Here is a 22753-nt window from a genome sequence, read left to right as displayed (position 1 = left end):
TCAAATGGCTAGCTTCTCCAGCGAGTAAGCCTCCACCTTTTGACTGATCAGGTGTCCGGTTTCTCGAATGCTTCGCTGAACCACTTCACCTCCCGACACCACCTTTTCCCTCGTAGGCAGCAGCTTAGTCTTCAAGCCAAGCGGCAGCAGTCGAGATTCGCGGTTCTCCAAGTGGACGAGGATCGGCTTGTTCGGGCCCCAATTCTGTCTACTTGCACTGCCCTTCTGTACTGCATTTCCGAATCGTACAGTTTCTCCCAGGATACCGTTCAAGAAGACGGCTTCTTCGATTCCCTCCAGCGCGGCAGTCACTTCCAGTCGTAGGGCAGTCAAAAAGTCGCTTGTCTCGGCCTTGTCTGCCCAAGAGATGGCATCATTGAACAGCCACCCGCCGGCTCCCACCGCATCCAGGCATCGGCCCAAGAGGTCGGCAATCAGAGCAATGACACCATCCGGAGGAGGTTCGTTGCCCTCTGAGTCAAAGCTGGTAGGATCAATGTACAGCGAAGTCCACGCTCCACGTAGCAGCTCCACTCGTAGCAGATAGATGAGCGACATGATGTCGTCCGTCGACACCGTCGTTCGGAGTGCCTTGACCGTAGACACTGCAGGCAGACGCCACAGCTTGGTGAATGCCAGAGTCAATCCACGGGAGCGGCTACTTGAGTCATCGCCGAGATAGTGCTCTGTAACTGCAATCTTCCGCTCCAAATCATCCAGGTCCATCTCAATGTCCTCCTTGTTGCCAGTACCGGTGCTGTTGCTTTGATGCGGCTCGTTCGTCAGTAGCTTGGTGGCCTCCAATTTCCCCTCGGGAATCAAGTCCATGCTGAGCATCAGAGCTCTAATGGCAAGCAAAAGTTCGACTTCGCCTAGCTTTGTTGCCTGCAGGTAGTTCAAAAGCAGGGTCAGAGAGAGATCGGCATCCGCAAGGCATCGAATCAAGTCGCCCGCCACGGTACGGTTGTCTGACGCTTCGGGTGCTAGCTCATCCCTAAAGGCTGTTCGCAGGTTGGATAGGGTGAGGTGGCCAGCAACCACCAGGTATGTTGTCACATTGCTCTCAGGCAAGACAAGACGCAGCTCGGGCCGTGTGATATCGTTGACCTCCTTAATGTCGACCGAAAATATCTGGCTGATGGCGTAAATGATCCATCTGCGGTCCACCGCCGGATATGGTGTTCTCGATAACCATTCCCATTCTGGCAACTCCTGAGAGTCAGAGGCTTCCTGAGCCTTTGTCTTCTCCCCGTTCGTCAGCCCTGTGCCCTTTTTGGATACACCAAACTTGCCGCGCAGGATATCTTCCCACTTGCCAAGCTCATTATTCGCCAGTAGCTTATCGGCTGCCTCCGTTTCGGTCTGAAATTGGGTGAGATAGTCATCCGTGAGTGTTCCGGGAACTAGCTTGGAAAATTCAGCCGCTTCACATCTGACCCTCTTGGTTGGGATCTCAAGACCTGTGCCTCGTCCGATGGAGTCGATCAAGAGGCCTTCCTTTCGTCGCTTGCCAGAGTTCTTTGGCGGCTCGACCTGAATGGTAACCAGGATGTTCTCTACAAGGGCGACAACGAGATCTTGGCTTCGCAGGTAGCTGATGAGTTGGCATGATCGCGGTGTCTCGCCTTCAGTTGGAACCTCAGACCAGTCCAGCGTGGCCTTGGAGTGCACAGATCGATACTGGTAGTTGTACAGACCAATAGAGTTTAGAGAAGAGGCGAGAATAAATGGCTTGAAGAGACGGGCAAACGATTGGGCATTCTCTGCCTCAATGGAGGACTTGAGCTTGGGGACTGCTCCAGTCAGGTCATAGACGCCAATGGCACCCTCTTGAAGCTGAAGGAGAAGACCGGATTGCACATCCACCTGGTAAACGGGCTGCTCGGCATTTTCCTGGCTGGCGATGGAGGTGATTGGCACAATGTCGAGGGGGACTAGGTGCTGGACATCTGCCGACGCTGATGAGTCCCCAGACACGGCTGCCAGAACGATCAAATGCCGGCTCTCTACGTTTTGGCTCAAACTCTTGGAAATGAGAACAACGAGCTCCAACTGAGAATCAACAGCCTTGGGCAGAGCACTGAAGACCTCAGGTCGGTTCTTGAATAGTCCTTCGTTGAACTCGGCAGCGCTCCCCGAGAGAGCATATTCGACATGAAAGTCTGAGACATTGGCGGCCACTAGATCCTGAACCATTGATTTGGACGAAGAAGACCAACGGATAGCCAGAGTCTCTCCAGACAAGCACACAACCTCTCCATCTTCACAGACGGCGATAATGTCCCCAATGTTTGCGGCTTCGTTCGAGGGCGAAGAGCAAGTAAGATACTTGACGGCGGAGGTGCTCAAGACTTGGGATACGCTGTTGGACGTCGTCTTTCCGTCGCGGTGGGCTACATCTTTGAAGAGAGTGATTTTGTGAGCCCCAGCGTCAGTAGTCGCTATGAATGTGTATCGCAGAGCATCGCTGCTGTTGTTGCGACGGACTCTGACAGAGTAAGGAGGGCTAGTGAACGATTCCTGGGGCGGAATCGGGTATGAGGTGATCAATCTTGACGCGGGGACCTAGTACATGATTAGCACATTTCCATTGGCAACTCAAACAATCCACATACGTCGTAGATGCTGGTTGTCTCTCCATCAACGCCAACCACAAGCTCTGTTCGCTTTCGCTTCTTCTGGCCGTCCCGCTGGCCATAGACTTCTCTGGCGACAATGTTTCCCTTTGTGTGATCCAGAGGCTTCGGCAGCGTTGCCAGCACGTAAGGCTTGTGTATTCTGTACTCGGAAGCCATGGTGATTTTGCTGCTGGCTTGAAGGCTTCAAGTTTGCTGCTTAGTGTTTTGCGGCTCCAGCGATAGAAGCTATCTCGATAGATAAAAAAAAAAAAAGTTGGCGGCTTTGCAAAAATCCGTAGTGGGGCTTGCTTAGGTAAGTGCTGTGGCGGGGCGAGAGTGGCGCGAATCTACAAGATCCCTGTCACTTTGGAAAGTGCACGCGTAAATGGAGGATGGACGCGTCCAAGGGCTCCAGAATCGACAACGCGAGTCTTTTGCTTGCTCCCGATGCGGGCTTGACGATAGATTTGCAGTTGGGACATTGGTGAGGTTTGGAGGAACTTGAATATTCTGCATTTACAGCGTCGGCTATCTTATCCTTATCTTCTTCTTCTTTGGTCATCTTCCTCTTTGGTCTTCCTCCTCCTCTGTGTTGCTATAGATATCGTGCAATTCTTCCAATCAGCAACTTCATGTCGAAATAAAGGTAAGGGGAACAAGACGCTGAAGGAAGCCGTCACCTGTACTGATTCAACCCTTCTTCTGCACAGACACACTCGGATCAATGGGACCGGTCCTGGTCGCTACAATGGTGCAGGGAGAAGATGGCGAACCGTCGTCTAAGAAGCTCCATCCATTCTTCACCAAGAGCGATGTCGACCAGCCTATTGTTCCTCCGGCACCGTTACCTGTAGAGCCTACGCAGCCTGCATCCGACGATCTCCCTACAAGCACCACCGAAGGCCCCAAGCGAAAGCGAAGAAGAACAGACACTCCTCTGGCCCACGACGATCCCGAAGCCAAAAAGTCTCGTCGGGGAAGGAAGCCAGCAAAACAGACACTCAACGGTGCTATTTTGAGCCACCTCAATAGACCGGGCCAGGATGTTGTATCCGCAGGCGAACCCACGCCTGGCCAGCTAGCTACCGGCTTTCCAGCTTCAACGCTCAGCGAAGTGACCCCAGAGCAGCTGGATGAAGCAACTCTCCAGACATTGAGCAAAACCGAGCCTCCACAATTCCCTCCTAGCTCTCTTCGGGACCCAACGCCCGTTCCTATGCAGCCAAAGAAGGTTCTCAAGTTCAATCCAAAAACTGGAACATTAGGCTCGCCCCCAAAGCCAAAAGCGACGAGCAAGCCGAGTCGCATTGTCACAATCAGATATGGACGGGACGATGAGCATCGAAAGAATATGGGTGACAAGATTACTGGCATACTCGAAGGAAGGTTGAACTTGTCGCTGGAGCCGAGCAAACGCAAAAGCACTCAGCCTAGACAGGAGCAGGGAACCGGGACAGCTGAAAAATCAAAAACTACACATCCATTCTTCATGGGTAAACCGAAACCGCAATCTGATGTCGGCACATCAGGCGATTCGACCAAGAAACCCTCGGGCCACAAGAGCAGCGTGTTTATGTCTACGCCGGTCTCACCAAAGAAACCCAGGAACCCTTTTTCTTCGGGGAAAGCCATCCAGTTTGGCATCAAATCAGGCGGTACCAAGATCCCCGGTGCCATGTATCCATTATGGCCAGCTCATGGGATGGCTCATGTGCGAGATGCCGATTTTCCATACACGAGGGCAACTGTTCGGGAATCGGGAATAGGTTACAGGAGATCAAAAAGGGTGGCTGTCTCTATTGCTCCTCACGAGTCTGTGCTGCGGCATCTTGTAGATGAGTTGGACATGACGGGAATGCGTCACAGCCTTCCTAAGGACGACAACAACTTCTTACCGGCACCTCCTGAACTACGCTTACCCCAGAGACACTTTGAAAGCGGCCGAAAGCTCCAGAAACGAATCCGACCACAATTACAGAGCCACATTACCAATCATTTCAACTACGATGAGAGCAATCTCGGCGTCGATGAGCTTGCGATTCAGCAACACTCCAAAACCCACCCTGCCATCAGTCGCCTCTACAGGACCTTGGAAACACAACTTTCAGCCTTTGATAGATCACAATGTGAAGGCAGCGCTTGGATTCAAAAGTACGCCCCAGTCACAGCTGCCCAAGTATTACAGCCAGGAAAGGAGGCGCTACTTCTCAGTGACTGGCTACAAGCTCTTAGGGTGCAGTCTGTAGGGTCCGGAAGTTCAGAAGGCGACAAGGGCAAGGGGAAGCCGAAGAAGAAGAGAAAGAAGAATAAACTCGACGGATTTGTCATTGATAGCGAAGAGGAGGATGCTGAGATGGACGAAATCTCCGATACCGACGAGGACTGGGCTGCGTTGCCTGGCTCGGGGCTGCTCAAAAGGTCCGTGATGCGCAGTATCAATATGGCGGGCAAGGGCAGCAAAGAGCAGGGTCGTCTCACAAATGCCATCGTCCTAAGCGGACCCCATGGAAGCGGCAAGACTGCAGCGGTCTATGCTGTTGCAAAAGAGCTGGATTTTGAGATTTTCGAAATCAACGCTGGTAGTCGCAGGAGTGGCAAGGACATTCTGGAAAAGGTTGGCGACATGACACGCAATCATTTGGTGCAGCACAACCGAGCCGAATCCACCGCGATCGATCCAGAAGAGGTGGCCAACGATATCAACTCTGGGAAGCAAGGCATGATGACATCGTTTTTCAAACCAAAGACGACGACACAACCGACGAAGCCGCAACGAGCAAAGCTGCCTGGTGAGAGCGTCGAGAAAGAGACGAAAGCGCCGCCTAAAAGTCAAAAGCAATCCCTCATTCTCCTCGAAGAAGTTGACATCCTTTTCGAAGAAGACAAGCAGTTTTGGGCGACTCTGACCAGTCTCATTGCACAGTCAAAACGACCATTCATCATGACGTGCAACGACGAGAGCCTAGTGCCTCTGCAGAGCTTGAATCTGCATGGAATCTTTCGTTTCTCACCCGCCCCCTCAAGCCTAGCCGTTGATCTCTGCCTCCTTATAGCCGCAAATGAAGGCCACGCCCTTCAAAGATCAGCTGTTGAGGCCTTGTATACCTCTCGCAATCACGACTTACGAGCAACAATCACTGAGCTCAACTACTGGTGTCAGATTGGAGTTGGCGACCGCAAGGGCGGGTTTGACTGGTTCTATCTTCGCTGGCCCAAAGGCTCCGACCTTGACGAGAACGGCGATGTGGTACGAGTCATCAGTGAAGATACTTATCAGAGGGGCATGGGATGGATTAGTCGAGACCCGGTCGTCTCTACTAGGGGACTTGCTGCTGAACAAGAGGCCATGGAGCAAGCTTGGGACTTTTGGGGTCTCGACATGGGGCATTGGCGCAACAGTGTCGACATGAGATTCCCGGCTACGAATACTGCAGAGTCAAAGAGAGATATAACAACTCTGAGGCATTTGGAGGCATATGATGACTTTTGCAGTGCCATGAGCAGTGCAGATCTCTACTCAGGGGGCGCCTACGGGGTCAAACTCCAGGAGACTATCGACCCAACACTACCTGAGCTCGCAAGTCACATCAGAGATGATTTCATCTTGGGACAGACTTTGCTAGATGCCGAACCCGTGGTACATCATGCCGCACCTGACAAGGCCATTTCGACATGTATCACGGCTCTGGCTTGTGCAACGCTGCATGAGTCGCCTACAGAGACGTTTGATGAGGCCTCGGCACCAATCTCGAAGCCAGCAGATGAAGAGCAGACTGTTGCAATTCTCGATTCATCCTTCCGGTCGTATCCTCATCAAACGACGAGGATGGACATTGCCATCGCATTTGACCCCATCGCCGTGGCTCCCAAGGTTGCCCCAACCACATATCTCGACCCATCCGTTTTCGATCGCACAACGGCGCTCATTGTCCTCGATGTCGCGCCATGGGTTCGGGGCATCGTGGCATATGAACACCAGCTCATGCAGAGACGGCTGAAGCTGAGCAACCTCCTCAGCGAGGGCGGCAAGCGGAAGCGAATGCGCACCACAAGGAGCGCCTACTCGGCGTTGGAAGGCGGAGAACGCCGGACAACCAGGAGGGAGAGGCACTTTGGCGATTGTCTGTCGACGCACCATGTTTTGCGTACGGGGGGTGATAGATGGACGGATCTGGTTGCAGAGGAGGTGGCCAAGTCGGAGGCGGAAGAGAGCACTGCGGCGAGCAGTCCTGCATCTGACGATTTAGCATTACCGTGATGTTGATATATACGTATACTCGAGTTTGACGGCCGGTTGAGAGCATTGGAGCATGTTGTTAGCTTTTCATTGCATTAGGGGGACAAGATATTGACCATTTAGATACGGAGTATGATGCAGCCATTATGAATTCAGAGCATGCGTGATATTGAGAGCACTTTTTTGTGACACGCTATGTACTTGTTGGTTTCCCTTTTCCTGCTTTCTTGTCATTGTGTTTGTTAAGGTGAAGTTATGGCACTTTTATATTACACATCAACGATTCTACATCTTCCCATTGCCGACTTTTCAAAGACAAATCCGATGAACACAAAAGCAGCAACAGCAGGATAACATGTTTAAACATCACAAGTCCATCATTCTTTCCCACAAGTTCTCATATCAATCACGTAGACTTACCCGTTATCCATCTCTTTCGGCATCACCAACTAACTACCCTACACCAAGAATCACCAAAACCACAAACAAAATCTTCTTCTTCTAACACTCCAAAAAAGGTAACACACTCCGTTCCCACACAGATGTACAGATATAGAATTCCTCCTCCAACGTTTAAAAGCCAATTAATCCAATTCAGCCGGTCTCTACCCGAATAAAGCAGCCTAGCCCAATCACTAGATCCAGCAAACTACCACCAACTAGCAATTTAACCAGAGAACAAGGCAAACCCAAAACTCAAGCGATAAACCATTCTCATTAATCAGCCGATATTCCCTTCTCATTCACTAGGTCAAGAAAAATAAAGAGGCCAATTCCAAACATGTAACACGGCCGATATAATGTCCCGAATTCTTCATAGTAGAAAAAGCAGAGACCATAAGATACATAGTTCTTACACACTCACACTTCATTCACACATACCTTACGTGTACCTCTCACTCAACATACAGTAGGTAATAAATAGCCTGCATATTCAACGAAATCTCAACAAGCACCATCCCTGTCCGTCAGCAAGCCTGCTTGTATGTAACTGTACACACAAATATCTCAAGCAAACACTCCGCACACCAATAAAGAACGACGACTTCGACAAAGGCCGATTCTCACTCGTCAGGCAACCATCAAACCATCAACGCTCCGGTGCAAGCCAAAGGCGTAATCCCCGTAGATCACCAAACCAACCGGAATAGCTTACAAACTCCCATTCCACGCCCCTCCCTCTTCCCTCAAAAGACAGAACCATGCAAGTGAGTCGTTTCTTATTAACCGCAGCTTTTTGCCTCGATTCCAGCAGATTCGCTCGCTCGCCTACCGTAGCACCAACCAGCCCACTCACAGGAATAGCAGGGTCAGCAAGCGTTCCCCATATCAATGACATCTTGCCATTCACGATTCGCAAACGACCAAGCAGAGATCCTTGTCCTTCGTCGCCGCCACACCGGAATGACTTGCTCTGACCTGATCGGGGGCCCACTAGGGGAAGAGCGGACAGGAATAAGCGGCCCTAGGAATCGAAAATCGGTCTTACATACATGGTATGCAATTACTCGTGCGGAGTATTATCACGATGAAAACTCCGTGTTATGACGGTTGTCGGTCCTAAGAATAACCTCACTTGAGCACACTCACTTACGCAACAACAGCATAGTTCCTTGGAAGCATCCATCTGTCATATCTACAGTCGGAGGGCGCCTTGGACCGGCTTAGGAAGTGCCATCACCCAACCGTATGTGGCGAAAGGAGTTTGTGGAGTGAGATCCGGCCAAGATGTCATTTTGAGAGATAATATCTTTAGATTGAAGCTCAGCCCGTGGGCAACTTTGTCTATATTCGTAGCTGACTCTGCGCCGTCTCTCGCAGCAGAAGCTACACGATACCTAGAGTCAACAGGATCCTTGCCAAAAAGGGCCCAAGTTTGGTCCTCTATTGGCAGCTCCATCCTGCTCAAGGTACGTTGTACATAGAGCCCAAGTTCCAATTAATCGAGTAGTCTCGCAAAACCGACGCCGTCAAACACTGGCAAGAGGAGCGCCTCCAGCCGTTCATCGTTTGCCAACGCTGTGTTAAACTTGCGAAGGGCCGTAAGGTCATCTTCGGCATTCTTCACGTGTCGCTGTAATCCCCAGTTTGGATTCTCCTCACTCCCATCAGCTACCAGTGCACGCCGCAGGACATTATCTGCAATGATGATGCCCCCAGGGCGAAGGAGCCGTGTAGTTGAACCAGGTTGGGAGCCGGCCAGAATATCCCGGAGATAGTCGGGATAGCCTGACTTCTGAGCATCAATGAATATCAAATCATACGGCTCCTCGGGTTTCAAAGTCGAAAGCCTTCATCTCTTTGTTAGTCTTGCTCATGAACAAAGCTCTTGATAAGGATGAAAGGAACGGTGGAAATGAGCAGTTGATTTACGTTTGGAGTGCATCTCCCACGATGATTTCCACATTCTTCACGCCCTGCTTCTCAAAAGCCTCGTTTGCAATCTTGGCATATTCTTCCGAGAATTCAAGACCAGTCACTTTGCCATCTTGGCCAACAGCATGTGCCCAGACGAGTGCAGAGAAGCCAACGTAAGAGCCAATTTCAAGAATCCGCTTGGCGCCAAACGCTCTGGCAAAAAAGGCAAGGCTCTGTGCTTGCAAACTCGATACCATATAATCCGAGTCCGAACGACTTTCCACTATGAAGTCATGATAATCAATGAGGTTCTTTGGCAATGCAGTTGAGTTCCGCTCCGAGTACGTCCCCACCTCGGCGGCTACCTTTGCGTTGGGATAGAGGGCTGCGGTGGTTGTCTTGGTCATTTTGATCAAAGCGTGATGGCCAAATGTAGATCTAGAAACTTCACGATGCACTATCAGAAAGAATCACCCAATGTTCGATGTGTTGGCGTTGGCGAAAGAATCGCTCACGACTCCTCAGTTTAAGAGTCATAACCGTCTTGAGCTATCTTCGGTCTCCGAGACAGAGTGCGGAGAGACAGCGTGCTATAGCGCATGTTGGAGATTGGACTGTCGTGATCATCGGCATAGTCGATGGCGTTATAATGCCCTTTCTCCCCTCATCGGTCTCCGAGAGCCGAGCAGGCTGCCAAGCAGCAGCCGACGAACCGCTGGACCTTCGCATCGCGACGGAAATCGAGGGAAGGCCTGCTACGTGGCCTACATCCAGGTTGAATCACATGGCTATAGGGGGAAAAGAGAACAGTCGAAGATATCGCCGGTGCTGACGAATAGATTGTTTCGCTGTCTCCATACACAGGTATCTCGTCTCTACTCCGGTACGTCTTAGACCCGAGCTCATCTTGCACAGCGGCGTCCCATTTTGGCCGTGGTCGTCATCAGGGACCCGACATGGTGCGACTATCAAAGGATCACCAAGCCTGGTGAGGGGTTTGGCGCCCACTGGGGCCTGCAGCGAAATCCCGCTCCTGTAGCCGGCTTTGCTATGCCGTGTTTGCTCCATCCAGATATCCTGAACAAAGGCAGTGGGATGATCCAGCAGTGAACAGACGGAGGCTGTACCAATCAGGCAGCCAGACCAGACCAGAGGATCGCGATCCCATGCTGTCATTGAGTAAAATCGACTGTGCTTTTGACGAGACCGTGCCTCCAAGGAGCTACTTTGCTATGCCTGCGAAAATAACCCAGACGCCAATATGCCAAATCTGGTGTATAACCCGATACCCGAGATATAAAAGAGGCCTAACGCTGAGGCGAATGTAAGATTGGCTTATTTATCAGCCAGTGGACCTTGGCTGAGAAGCAGGCATTTTTAGGCTCATGACGGAACGAGGGTTGACTTTCACTGAAACTTGTACAGCACAGGATTCATTGAGAGCCGCTGAACTATGGCGCTGATGGGGTTTGAGAATAAGAGAACCGCCCGGGTAAAGGAGGTTGATGTTAGTGCAGCAAGGACATGCATAGCCCGGAACTTGGTCAGTTTGTGGAACCAAAGGTGGCACTTCGATTAAACCTGTTGGATTTGCCCGTCATGATGAAGGCGTCTAAGCCTAAAGTGAGTAGGGAACCGTCATCCGGCCCTCCGCCGTGCCACCGGAACGTGAAGTGGCCGGGGGCCAAGGTAAGAGACGCGGCCCAAGGCGAAGGCGGGGAGCCTCAGCTGCGTCCGATCAAGCCGCGGATTGTTCCTTTTTTCTCAGTTTCAGGGAGGGGTGGCAGGTTAAGGAGGTCAGAAAGGGATCACCATCGTCACCATCGACGGCGAGGGAAGGGCATGACACGGCATACAGAAATTGAAATGATGAGAAACAGGGCTAATCTCGTTGCGGACCGGGCGCAGTGATGCTCGGCCCAGACTAACGGGCGTTGCCATTTGGTTGCCGCTTCGCAGCTGATGTAACCCCGGCTGCGAGAGGAAACCGCGAAGAATGTGAGCAAATGAGAAAAGAAAAAGATGAGGCAACAGAGGTGGAAAGCAACTTTGGACGCCATGTCCCAAGCTAAAGGGGGGGCTGCTTCTGGACCAGTCAAGTTGAGCTGCCAAAGAGGGGACCGCATTCTCATATTGCATACTACCTTGCTATAGCACTTATCTCACGCTTTGCAAGAAGAAGGTACTCCGTATGGCAAGCATCCATACCATACCATACATACCACCTACCTGTAAGGCGTGCGTGCACCCCCATATGACACTCGATTCCAGTGGCATCTGGGCAGTTTTTCTTTTGCGGCTTATGACGGTCCCCCTGAAAGCAGCATGAGGCTAATGTGTCCAAGTAGACAAGTACAAGTACACTCCCGTGCCTCGTTGGCAGCAGCTCAGGAGGTGAGTGACGGCACCGCCCAAACAGAAAGTGATGGCCCTTGTCATACCTGGAAGCAGAGCCAGGCGCCGAGTGATGCCATGACCTTTGCTGGTGCTAGCTAGTGGTGCAAAGTACACACAAGCGCTTCGACGCACCTGATGATGTGTGGTGTGCATGGACCGTCGTGGCCCCCGGAACGGTACGGTAACGAGTACTCGTACATGTCTGCTGCGGCCGACCATTTGTCTTGGGGCGTCCAAGTCAGTTTTCGTGGCGTCGCCTAGGATAGGCCAGCGATCAACTAACAAGCAGCTGCTGGGCCGTGGAGTGGGTTCGGGTTGTTCGACAAGGCCTTTTCCCTTTGAAGCTTTGAAGGCGTGCAAGTACTCCGTAAAAGTAGATTAATGTTGGATCGGGTGGTGGGATGAGGACAAGGGCGTCACACTGTCGCCTGACACTGACGGCCAATGCGCGAGAGGGAGAGCAACAAGGGCACAAGTGTGAGTACGAGTACTCGTACCTGTTTCGACGGGATTAGTAAAGTGTGGCAAGGCAACCGAGTGAGTGAGTGGCATGGCATGCCGTATTATCTCATTACCAGCTCGAATCGGAGACGGCTTGCAACGGGCATTCTTCGCAGTGTCCTATCCAGCAGCATATCTATCTCGAACCTGTCCCTGTCTGTTCCCTGTACTCCGTATCGCCCAGCACCTTGTTGATACAGTACAGAAATGCTGGCAGTCGTACGAGAGCCATGGGTGCTCCGTCGAGCGCCTCTAGCTTGACGCCAGAAGGATCGAGGCTGATTGACGATGGAGCCCCGGCCCGCTTTTGGGTCCTGTGCGCGACAGATGCTGGGATGAGGAGAATCGTGATGACGAATATGCATTGATATCATATCGTGAGAGAAACATGGTTGGGGCTTACTGATTCTGTACGAGTACGATAGGTTCGTGTTGAATTATATTGTATTGTGTTTTGTCGATCTGGGCGGTCTGTTTGTACCTATTCCTGGATGCCTGGATGCTCAGGTTGCGAACCGACAGAGGTATCCGTGTACTTGATCTCTAGCAGTGCGATAGCGATATAGTGAGGTACCTCTAAAACAAACACCAAAAACACTCGCCTACAACTGATAAGATATGGATGGCGAACAATATGACTCCAGGTCTCCTCTTCTCTCTCACACCAACACTAGCCATGACCGACTGCAAAATCGACAATGATCGTCCAATCACACGGCCGCAGAACAGCTAGTTTCGAGGTGGGCCGGTGGCCATCGTGCAGAGCATTCCACTGGACTAACTCGAGTTAATGTGCGTGCGGACGTACGGCTACGGAGTGCAGCAAGTAGAGTACATTGGTATGGAGTATGGAGTATGGAGATGGAGTCTCCGTACGTGCAGTGCAGTGCAGTGCAGTGCTACAGTACACCATCTAGTATACGGATACCAAGCCTGAGGTCTGTATTACTCAGGCTTCCCGTGATTGTGGAACGCCGAATGCAAGGTGCTAACAAGCGTCTGGTGTCAAGGTTAGAGCACAAGGGGGCTAGGCATCAAAATCACAAGCGAAGAAGAAAGAGTCAACGCAGCATGCGTGTCGCCGAGGTCACAGCCGAGGAGCCCGAAACTTGAGCAGTTGCAACAGGCCGTTGGGTCGCTTTGAAACAAGCTGCTGCCACCAAGCCATACGAGTTATGGCACAGACAAGATGCGGCTTGTGATGCTCACTTACGAGCACGAGTGAGTACTCAGCCTTGGAAACCTAAGACAAAGAAGTGCAATTCCAGGCGCGGCTAATCCCTCCCCGGCCACTACTCTACTCATACTGTCCTGCCCAAGGCCCTCGGCTACGGGCCAAGGTTCTCAACGGCCATCACAGGATTCACCACAACATGCAGCCTCTTTAAACACGGCTGAGTCTAGCCATCAGGGGGATCCATCCGGTGCTGGCGTCGGATGTGCTGAGTGGGCAAGGATTCCATCATCACGGCCGAGCACTGAATGAGTTGATCCGAATGCTACCAAGGCAAATATTGGCCTCCGCGTCTTGCGCCAAGGCAAAAGGCAAACAAAACTATCTTTAGCGCCGCTCTCTGCTTGTGCCAGGTTGAGGTCCAACAGCAGGGCCTCGGACAGGAAAAGGAACTCCTGGACTATCCATCTCCACTCCGCTTTCTGACGCCGTCTTGGACGAGTGAATGCAACCGGAAGCGTCGTCTTTTCGCCTCAGCGGACGGACGCCTGTTACCGTCGGACTCGAACAAGAACAATGCAAACAACCTGCTCTCCGGGACTCCACACAGTGCTGTACTCTCGATGTATGTCGTGAGAAGCCGGCACACGCTATTGCCCATTATTTGTTGATTTTCCCTCCTCTGACCAGGTAGGCCGGAGAGGTATGGAGCAGCATTAGTGGACCGGCCCTCTTTGTGCCTGTGATTCGATGCTTGGGGCCACCTGAACAACCATCTCTCGGTAATAATGGCTGGCTGGAATTGGATGGCTGCCGCCGAGCCACGAAAACTTCCTTTTTTCTCCTCCCCCTCTTGCCTTTGCCGAATTTCGTCCTTGCGCAAAATTTGTTTTGGCTTCTTTTCTTTGGTGGATGCCCGTATGAGACATTGACGCACGCCGCCACCGAGCGATTCACGCAATCGGAGCCACTCCATCAGAGCCAAGCATTTTCCCTGTTCATAAGCAGACAAGGGGACGAGTGACGCCGCCTCACAATCATGGCTTTTCAGCACGAGTCGTCGTACAGGGCGAGCCTTGAGAGAATCATACGCCCTCGCCTAGGCCATCCCGCTGCGCCTGACGAGAACGAACATGAAGGGATCAGGCCGCCTTTCGGTTGTTTTTATTGGGCTTTTGTTGGCTGTGGACCGGCTGATTTAGCACTCACGGTTGATGACTTGAAGCTAATAAGCTGGGTGTAAAAAGGCACACAAACGGCTGAGGCTGGGGGCGCTGGGCGTCACACTGTGACCGCACCTTAGCAAGCCGCATCTACTCTTCGGATCATACGCTACCCACGATGGCAATCAATGCCCATTCTCATTCATGCATCACTCAACAGCCAGCCACTGCTCACGCGTTTTTCTTTTTACGGGCACTGGTACTCCCGATTCCGCAACACGGCCGAACATGGCTGACGTTGAGCCTCTGCTTTCTGCTATCCTCCGATGTACTCGTACCTCGCACACCCACAGCAAGTCGCCGTCTTCAAGCAGCCGCCTCGCACGCCCCCCTCCTCGGTGCGTTTTGGGCTGTGATTGGGTGTCTGAGGGAGACTTGCTTGATCGAATAGTAGCTTGGTGACTAAAAAAGTATTTAGCGAACGGGGTTTTGTTACTGACAACAGGAAATTCGTTGATGATATGTTTTCTTCTTTTATTAGCGATCAAGTCATCTTGTCTTGATGGAACGTTGGTGGTGCACTCAGGATGTCTCTGAGGCCGGCGTCAAGATTTCGTCCAAGTCATGACACCCGTCTCTAATTCGCAAGCGGCTTATACACAAAGTCATTCCCACCCCGGGAGAGCTTGGCACCATCAGCTTCAGCTATGGCCGGACGTTGCTGTTAACACCTGCGCCCGGAAACCTGGTCAGCAGCATGACGCCTTGTGCTCCGTATAGCCTTTGGATGCTACTCTATGCCCATGCCCGGGACAAGCAATGACCTTTTTGGGGGCACGGCCTGTCCACCTTGGCGTCGTGCGCAGGGCCACCTGTACACAGTCCTGGTGGCTGTTGGTTGCTATTCTGCGCTTGATACGGAACACGCTCGGCGTTGAAACTATGAGACATGGCGCCCTGGTTATTGATTGGCATTCATTCCTCGCTTCAAAGCATCTTAGCACACGATTGCTCCCTACTAGGTATTAGGTTGGCAAGGTAAAGCAAGGTGCTCCCGTAGTGCAGGCAACCTCCCACATATGCTTCTGGCATATCCAGCTTTGCATCTCCCCAACGGGCCGAGACATGGCATCCGTGTTCCATTTTCATTTGCACACGAAACACGCTACCCTTTCTCTTTCCAACGGCAACATCTAGGCCAGAAAGACGGCTAGTTTTCGGTAATCAGCGAGATTACGCTTTAGATCCTTGAAGAGAGGGAGAAGAAGTATGAGTACAAGTCCACACACATCACGCTCGGCATTGCAAAGGAATGAAACTGCCCTGCTTGCCCATTACCCTAACAACGGAGACTGATCTAAAAAGCATGAAGCGGGTAAAAGCAAAGCAAAGCAAAAAAAGGCAATTCAGTTCCAGACCACGTTTTGATGGTTTAGAGGATCCCCCTGGTCCGCCGGCTGGGACGATTTGCGGGAACCTGCCTGGATCAGGGCCTGGCAGCCAATAAAGGACCCCTGCTAGGACTTCAAAGGGGAGTTTTGTCGTCTTGTCTGAAAGAGGCTGCTGCCGCAAGCCATGCCACTTGGTATTTTCGAAGAAGGCGGAATGCAAAATGCAGTTTTGTCTGTCTGTCTACCTGACCTTGTCTTGTAAGTATATGCCCTTGTCGCCAGCTTAGTAGATGTCACATCTACTGTACAGTACGGGGTAAGAATTACATGTCGACGACGCAAAGGTGAAGCGAAATAAAGCATGCCGGCAATAGAAGCCACCTGACGGCCTGAATTCACACACACTCGCACACACGCACATATACAGATAACCCATACATGATGCATGTACCTTCTCCCACCGTTGCGTCTTGCAGCACTCGCCTCGCCCACCGTATCATTTATACTTTAGTTGGGGATAATACCTCCCGTACTTACGAGCAGAAGCGTACTCGTACACGTATCATATGAGCGAAGCAGAGGCAAAAAATAAGATGTGACGCCTTCTCTTAACCCTTTTCAATCTCCCCTGCTTCTGGCCCCCCCACGCTCGCGCATCTGAGTTGCATGCAATCTGCTGAATACATGCCATAAACGAGCGGTCGATGCTACAGTACTCGTACAGTAATGTGCTGTTTTCTGTTACAAAAGGCACCAGACAGCTTAAAAAAACGCACTATCACATACGACGCCGCAAATTGCCACGCCTCTTCGTCTATTAACCTGCTTGGCTTTGAACTCGGGACAGGGCAGTAATAGTGCCATTTCCCGCTTCGTCTGGCTTCTGCCGTAATGCGAGATTCTTCCCTCGCCTTGCTTCAGGGCTCCCCCCCTTGTTCGATTCCAATACCAGTAGTTTTTTAACATGTACCAGCCCTGTGTACACGAACAAGGGCCGATGTCTCTTTTTTTGTCTCTTATTTCTCCTTCCCCCTCTCTTATTCACCCCAAAAGGGCGCAGTCTGATTCGTTGTGCCGCTAAATAAAACGGTTTATTTTTTTCTATTTTTCTTACAACGGGGGGAGGCCCAGTATCTCCCCCAAAAATGTCTTACGCAAGACGCCATGCATACATCCAGCATCGTACATGTACCTGTACCGTCCTTCTTGTCGCATTCAGAAGAAAGAAAAAAAAAAAATGATGGGCGCGCGTTCCCCATATCAAGTTACATGGACGAGCGAGAGCACTGAGAGGGGCGTGCATGTGTCTGCGTGTGTGTGTGAGTCAAGGGGGGGTAATAAACGAAGTCTTTGACGTAGTCCATTTGCATCTTCTCCTGCGTTTTTCCCGCTGATCATCCCAGGCCCTGTTGCGATGGAGACGAGAGATATGAGTGTATCATCTCCAGGTGGACCAGCACCAGCCAGACCAGACAAACCTAAAGCAGGCTTTTCCGTCTTCCTTTTTGATACCACGGCGCCGCACTTGGTGGGCCTGGACCATGCCTGCCTGGTGCAGTGATTTACACATCACCGTCGTATGTACTCGTACTCGGTGATATAACCAGCTATTTAGTACGAGCGAGTTATGATGAGCTGCTTGTTTTCTCGTGCCAAGTACTCATACGAAAAGGTTTAACTGATAGTCCATTTCATTGCGGGTGCCTTAGCGTAATGGGTTTTGGTCGCATTCAGACAGGTGCATGCCGTCGGCTGGGTCTAGAGTCCGCGCAGGAAGACCCAACGGGCGACTGACTGATGTGGATCAGATGGATCCCCCCAGGCTCCAGATATTCAACCATGGATGCGAATCGGATACGATGGCATCTGGTATGCGGCGGCTCTGGGACTAAGTTCTACTGTAGGAGCATGTACCTTGCCTTTCCGCTCTCTCCCTCGAAAAAGGAAGGAAAAAGAAAGGGAAGAAAAGCCAAGAGATATTATCTTCAAGGTTCTTCGTCCATGGCGGCTATTATTAGACATCTAGTTGGATGATGGTAATCCGGCTAGTAGGTACATGTACAGGCCCGGCCACTGTGGCTAACATGGAAGGCCAGAGAGGACCTGAGACATGCATGAGTTTCGACACTGCTAATCCTCATGCTACTTCAATATCGTACAAGTACGCACATTTGTCGCCTTGCTTAGCGTGTTAATTATTTAGTGACGTGAAATCCGGCATCGTCTAGAAAAGAAACGAATGCAATCAAATGATATGTACAAAACCAGACGCTGTCCGTCTCTTCTCTGTGTAGGCCTCTTTCCGCCCCCCTTCCTCCAATCAAATCCAATGACATGCACGGTACGCGGCCCTTTTCAGCTCTTCCCGCCTTCTTCACAAGGTTCCAAGGGGGGGAGGGGTGGGGGGAAGAAAAGAAAGGGAATACAAAGCCCAAGCACAAGGGGTGTGAGCCCGGCATTCTATTGCACGAGAGGATATACAGCAGCAGCAATAGTGAGCGAAAAAGAAAAGAAATAAGAAACACGGAGGGAAAAAGGAAAAGCACGAAAGATACGTTGAGGCTAACTTTCATGTGCCAAAGTTGCACTCATGTAAACAGGCACAGAACTTATACAAGGACTGCAGTAGGCTGATATGAAGGGGGGCGTGTCTCTCCCGTGCATGCGTGCAGAAGGGGGGAAAGAGAGAAGATGATGCCCTGGCCTGGCTCCTGTTTGATTCAAAACGTCTTTCTTCTTTCTTCGTCTTCTTTTTTGGTTCAATGTCTCATTCAGCGCTACTGGTTTGGCCCCCCCTAGCACCTTGTAGCATCGCCGTCCCTTTTCGGAACAGTCTTGGGCTAGCCGTCGTTGCATGCGAGCACTTAACCTTGAGATATGAGAAAAGCTACTGTGTAGTCCACGCAGTAGCATTTGCTGCCGTGTCTTTGAAAGTGCTCGTTATACAGTCGTACAACTTTGTACAGGAGCATTATGAATGTAAGGTCGAATGAATCTTGCAATGAAAGATAGAGCAAACAATAAAGGTACCCTCTCACACGATGCAAGGCTACAGCTACAGCTACCTCTTGGTCTTGGTCCATGTCATCAGCAAACCGCAAGCCCTGGCGCTATGCTTTTGTATCCGCTCCACGCAGGGGCTGGCTGACGCGGATCGGGGGATCGATTTCAAAAGTCATCCATCCAGACGAGTGGGTATCACGCATGCTTGTCTGCCTGTGCGTGTACGAGTAGGCAGTAGACTGACTTGTCCTGTACGGTACAGTGCAGTGCAGTGCAGTGCAGTGGCCGGTCAGAGCCTCGTGATTCAAGCCAAGCCAAGCCGCGGAGACGCTGTAAGTGGCCCACGAAGCTTTTTTTTGTTTTTCGCGATGGTGCCTTGTAAAGGACTGGAGCTAGATCTAGATGGGCATCATTTATTCTAGACGAGCAGTTCTCGTTTTAGGCATTGCTGGCATGGCCATGTACGAGTACAGTACGATATTGATGATGCTTGCACAGCCGTCATCCGTCCTAGGTTCTTTTGGCCCATCGGATGGAGGCGCGGAACACGACCTGAGCCCGTTGCTTAGTAGCAAGCGAGGCCATTGCCAAGTGGAGCTGCAAGTACATACGAGACCCCGAGTGTCGTTGATTGTTTGCTGGTGTTTGTTTCCGGCATTGCTTCTTTTTCTGTTGGCCAACGGCAGTATCGTATTATCCAAGAGTACATGTATTCGCCAACTGTGCTACTGGATAAATCACTGTACAGCTTTACTGTGATGCCATTAATGCAAGTGTATGTAGATAGCTGTAATAGCTGTAACACCCGCAATCGTGAATAAAGTATTGGACATTGGACGACGCAGTTGACACCTCGCTAACACATGGACCCTTTTTTATTTTCGCGACTATTCTCTTCATTTTTCGCCTTCTTTCCTCCTCCTCTTTGTCTGGGCCCTTGCGCGTGCCGTACGAAAATGGGCCAAGCCGGGGGATCCAGGACCGTGTTTGCAGCCTTTTTTTTTTCTTTTCTCGCGCCTGGCCTATCGAAAAGCGGCGAAATGGACACTTTTGAGTGCGTTAGCTTATTAGGCCCGGAAAAGCGAAATACATCGAGGGGACTAGCAGCAGCAGCTCGAACTTTGCAGATTGGCAAAGTAGATTTGATGACACTTCCAATTTTTGTGAGGCAAAAAAAAGAAAGAAAGTTCCCCCTCCGGCGACGCCGCCCTTTTTTTCAGACTCTTACTCGTTTTTCTTTGTTATGTTATTGATTATTTTCATTATTCACATTACGCAATTCCATGATTTTAGACGCCGTCATCTCCCTATTTTCGGGCGCAGCAGAAATGATGAATGACCTCGGTCAGAGCGACGCAATGCGAATCAAATCGTCCACCGAGACAAGAAAACCCGTGTCGCCTCTTTGTCTCTTTGTCCCCATGCCGTGTGGCCTGCAAACTTGGCACTAGCTGCCTTGCATTTTCTAAAGTCTCCATCCAAGTCTCCAGAGCATGTCCGTCCGTATTGCTCATCCCCGTGGCATGGCACTTCGCGGTTTAGCACCAGACCAGACCAGAACACGCTTCGGCTCTGTGATATTGAAGCGCCTGTCCTGTGGGCTTTGCAGGGGGTCGCCCGGGGTGCCACTATTAAGCATTTGAGGACCTGGACACTATCAAGGGCAAAAGGCTTCGATATACTGTAGATATGGGGACAAGAACTGGCGCATAAAACGCCCCCAAAATAAAAGGGTCGCCCCCTCTTTGTTCTCCTTTTGCGGCGAAAAGGAAGTTGAATCAAATTGATTGACATTGATGAGCGTTGATGATTGAGAGCACAGCGAGCGGGTGTTCCGGTTCCAGTTCCAGTTCCAGGCGCTGTGTCAGCTGGGCTCAGCAGGGATGTGGCTCCATGGGCTCCTCGCCCGCTAGAGGCCAGCGCTGGAAGGGGTGCGGGATTCCCTTGAAAACGGTCCCTGGTCTGGTCTTGGTCTTGGTCTGGTTCTGGCCTGCTGCAGGGGACATGGAAACTTGCTGCCCACCGTCGGCGTGACCCTCCCAGCTCAGCAGGTACAAGCACTGTCGCGCTTCTATCACGGTACAGTGCTGGTGCTGGTGCCGGTGCCGGTACGAGTACAGCCAGGCGGCACGGTACCTTGGCCGTCGGTGCTGGCGGCAGGTTGGCAGACTGTCAGAGGAACCCCGCAAAAAGGTACACGCCGGGCTGGAGCTACCTGTGTGGCGGCTCGTAGTGAAAAGTACATCCATTTGATGGGCTCAGCCTGGAACATCAAATGACTTTGAGGGTGGAAGCGTCCATGAATTCAGACGAGCCACGGCGCTGCTATTGAGGCGCTACAGTAGAAGTGACTCGAGTCGTTTTGCTGTTGACATCTGGAGCTGTACTGATACTTCAAGCGTTACTCTATCCATACCTGCTATTCCCGTACCTGTGCATGCACGCACACAAGTGGTGAGGTGAGGCACCCATCCTATCCTCAAGCATATTAATATCTCGACGCACCGACAGGGATCCATCCATCCAGCGCCGTTTGAGCACCAACTGGGTGGATTGGATGGATGGGCGAACTTGGACTTGGTGTGGTTTAAACACATACAGGGGGAGCCTCAACGTGATGGGTACGAGTACATTTGCATGGAGGTATGTATTGATCCCCCAAAAGTACAAGTAATAGATCTGTACTGTACCGCTACCAGCTCCGTCCAACAGACTCGTATCCTCCCCCGTAATGCAATGGCGCCTGTCTCATGCGTCGTGTCCGCAGCGCCACTCGTATATGATCCATACAAATCAAGTACTATCGGCACCGTCCAAGCACAGATTCAGATGCGAGAAAAATAAAAAAGAACATGGGGAAAAGAAAGGGCCCCCTTCCCCTCCCAACGGCTCCAAGACTGGGCTGTTTTCGCCCTCGGTGACGCTCCCTGCAAAATGTACTGTGCTCCGTTTTCTTAAGAGGTACCAAGTGAAAGTGGACTCTCCCAAGGACCCAGACACAACCAGACCCAGGCAAAAAAAGGCGTCACCTTAGCACCTGCGTAGCGCCGCTGGACCAAACCCAAATGTACCCACGGCCCCGAGGTACCTTGCGCGCACCGCGTGATGCCTGCGCGGCGTGGGTACCGCCCGGCGCAGGTACCAGCTTCCGCGTGAGCGTGCCAGTGCAGCCAAGCTGGAGCCAATTGCCATCCATTGATTGGGTCTGGTTTGGGTTCCATGATGGCGGGCTGGGATCAAGTTCAAGTTCATTCACGACAAGTCCAGTTCTTTTTCGGGGAGCAGCCACGAAAAAAAAAAAAAGAGAGGAGATCCCAGCGAGCGGTGGTTGTTGCATTTTTCGTAATCATGTTGATCGAACTCTGGGATTGGATGGGATTGGGATTCACCTGGGCTAGTAGTAGTACGAGGACCGCCGAAAGCGAAACTTTGCCGTTTACATACAATGTCCATATGTTGAAGTCGTTCGTTTGTTCGTCGCCCTTTGCCTTTTGCCCCCCCTCTACCCTCCCCTTCCGGGCGCGTTTTTATTTCAATATCTATGTAATGTACTGTACTGTATGTAGGCGCTTTTTGTCCTTTTCAAGCCTGATGTGGTGTTCACTTTGAGCAAACGAACCAACGAATGAATGTACATACATGTATGAATAAACGCTCTCCCTCTCCTGGAAACACCAGCAACACAACACAACACACCACACACGCCCCCCTTCTCATTTCAACAGCGTCAACCTCAGCGGCCTTCAGTTGTGCCGGTCCCCCATGGGATGGATTGGATGCTAGGGATGCATGTCAGCAAGCGTTCCTTGCCTGGTCCGGCTCCGTCTAGTGCCAGTGCCAGTGCCAGTGCCAGCCCAGTTCAGTTCAGTGCCTTGATTGCCTTTTTCATGCTAACGAAGCTTGCAGAGACT

General features: G+C 51.5%; 3 protein-coding genes across 3 annotated transcripts; 1 reads left to right on the top strand and 2 right to left on the bottom strand.

Moving 5' to 3' along the window:
* T069G_11431 (utp8 family domain-containing protein) lies at positions 1-2795 on the bottom strand (the record flags this gene model as incomplete). Its single annotated transcript, XM_056178636.1, has 3 exons — positions 1-1362; positions 1438-2565; positions 2616-2795. The coding sequence occupies 3 exons, from the start codon at positions 2793-2795 to the stop codon at positions 1-3; spliced, it is 2670 nt and encodes an 889-aa protein (XP_056023510.1).
* A 571-nt stretch (positions 2796-3366) lies between these two features.
* Positions 3367-6876, top strand: T069G_11430 (ATPase family associated with various cellular activities (AAA) domain-containing protein; the record flags this gene model as incomplete). The annotated part of the gene is made up of 1 exon (XM_056178635.1): positions 3367-6876. One exon carries the CDS (start codon positions 3367-3369, stop codon positions 6874-6876), a length of 3510 nt encoding a protein of 1169 aa, XP_056023509.1.
* A 1918-nt stretch (positions 6877-8794) lies between these two features.
* T069G_11429 (o-methyltransferase domain-containing protein) lies at positions 8795-9620 on the bottom strand (the record flags this gene model as incomplete). Its single annotated transcript, XM_056178634.1, has 2 exons — positions 8795-9146; positions 9229-9620. The coding sequence occupies 2 exons, from the start codon at positions 9618-9620 to the stop codon at positions 8795-8797; spliced, it is 744 nt and encodes a 247-aa protein (XP_056023508.1).
* Between the last annotated feature and the right edge of the window lie 13133 nt (positions 9621-22753).

Source organism: Trichoderma breve, assembly GCF_028502605.1.
Source record: "Trichoderma breve strain T069 chromosome 7 map unlocalized scaffold00008, whole genome shotgun sequence".
Lineage (NCBI taxonomy): Eukaryota > Fungi > Ascomycota > Sordariomycetes > Hypocreales > Hypocreaceae > Trichoderma > Trichoderma breve.
Note: the sequence above shows the minus strand (reverse complement) of the source record. Positions and strands in the feature narration are given on the sequence as shown.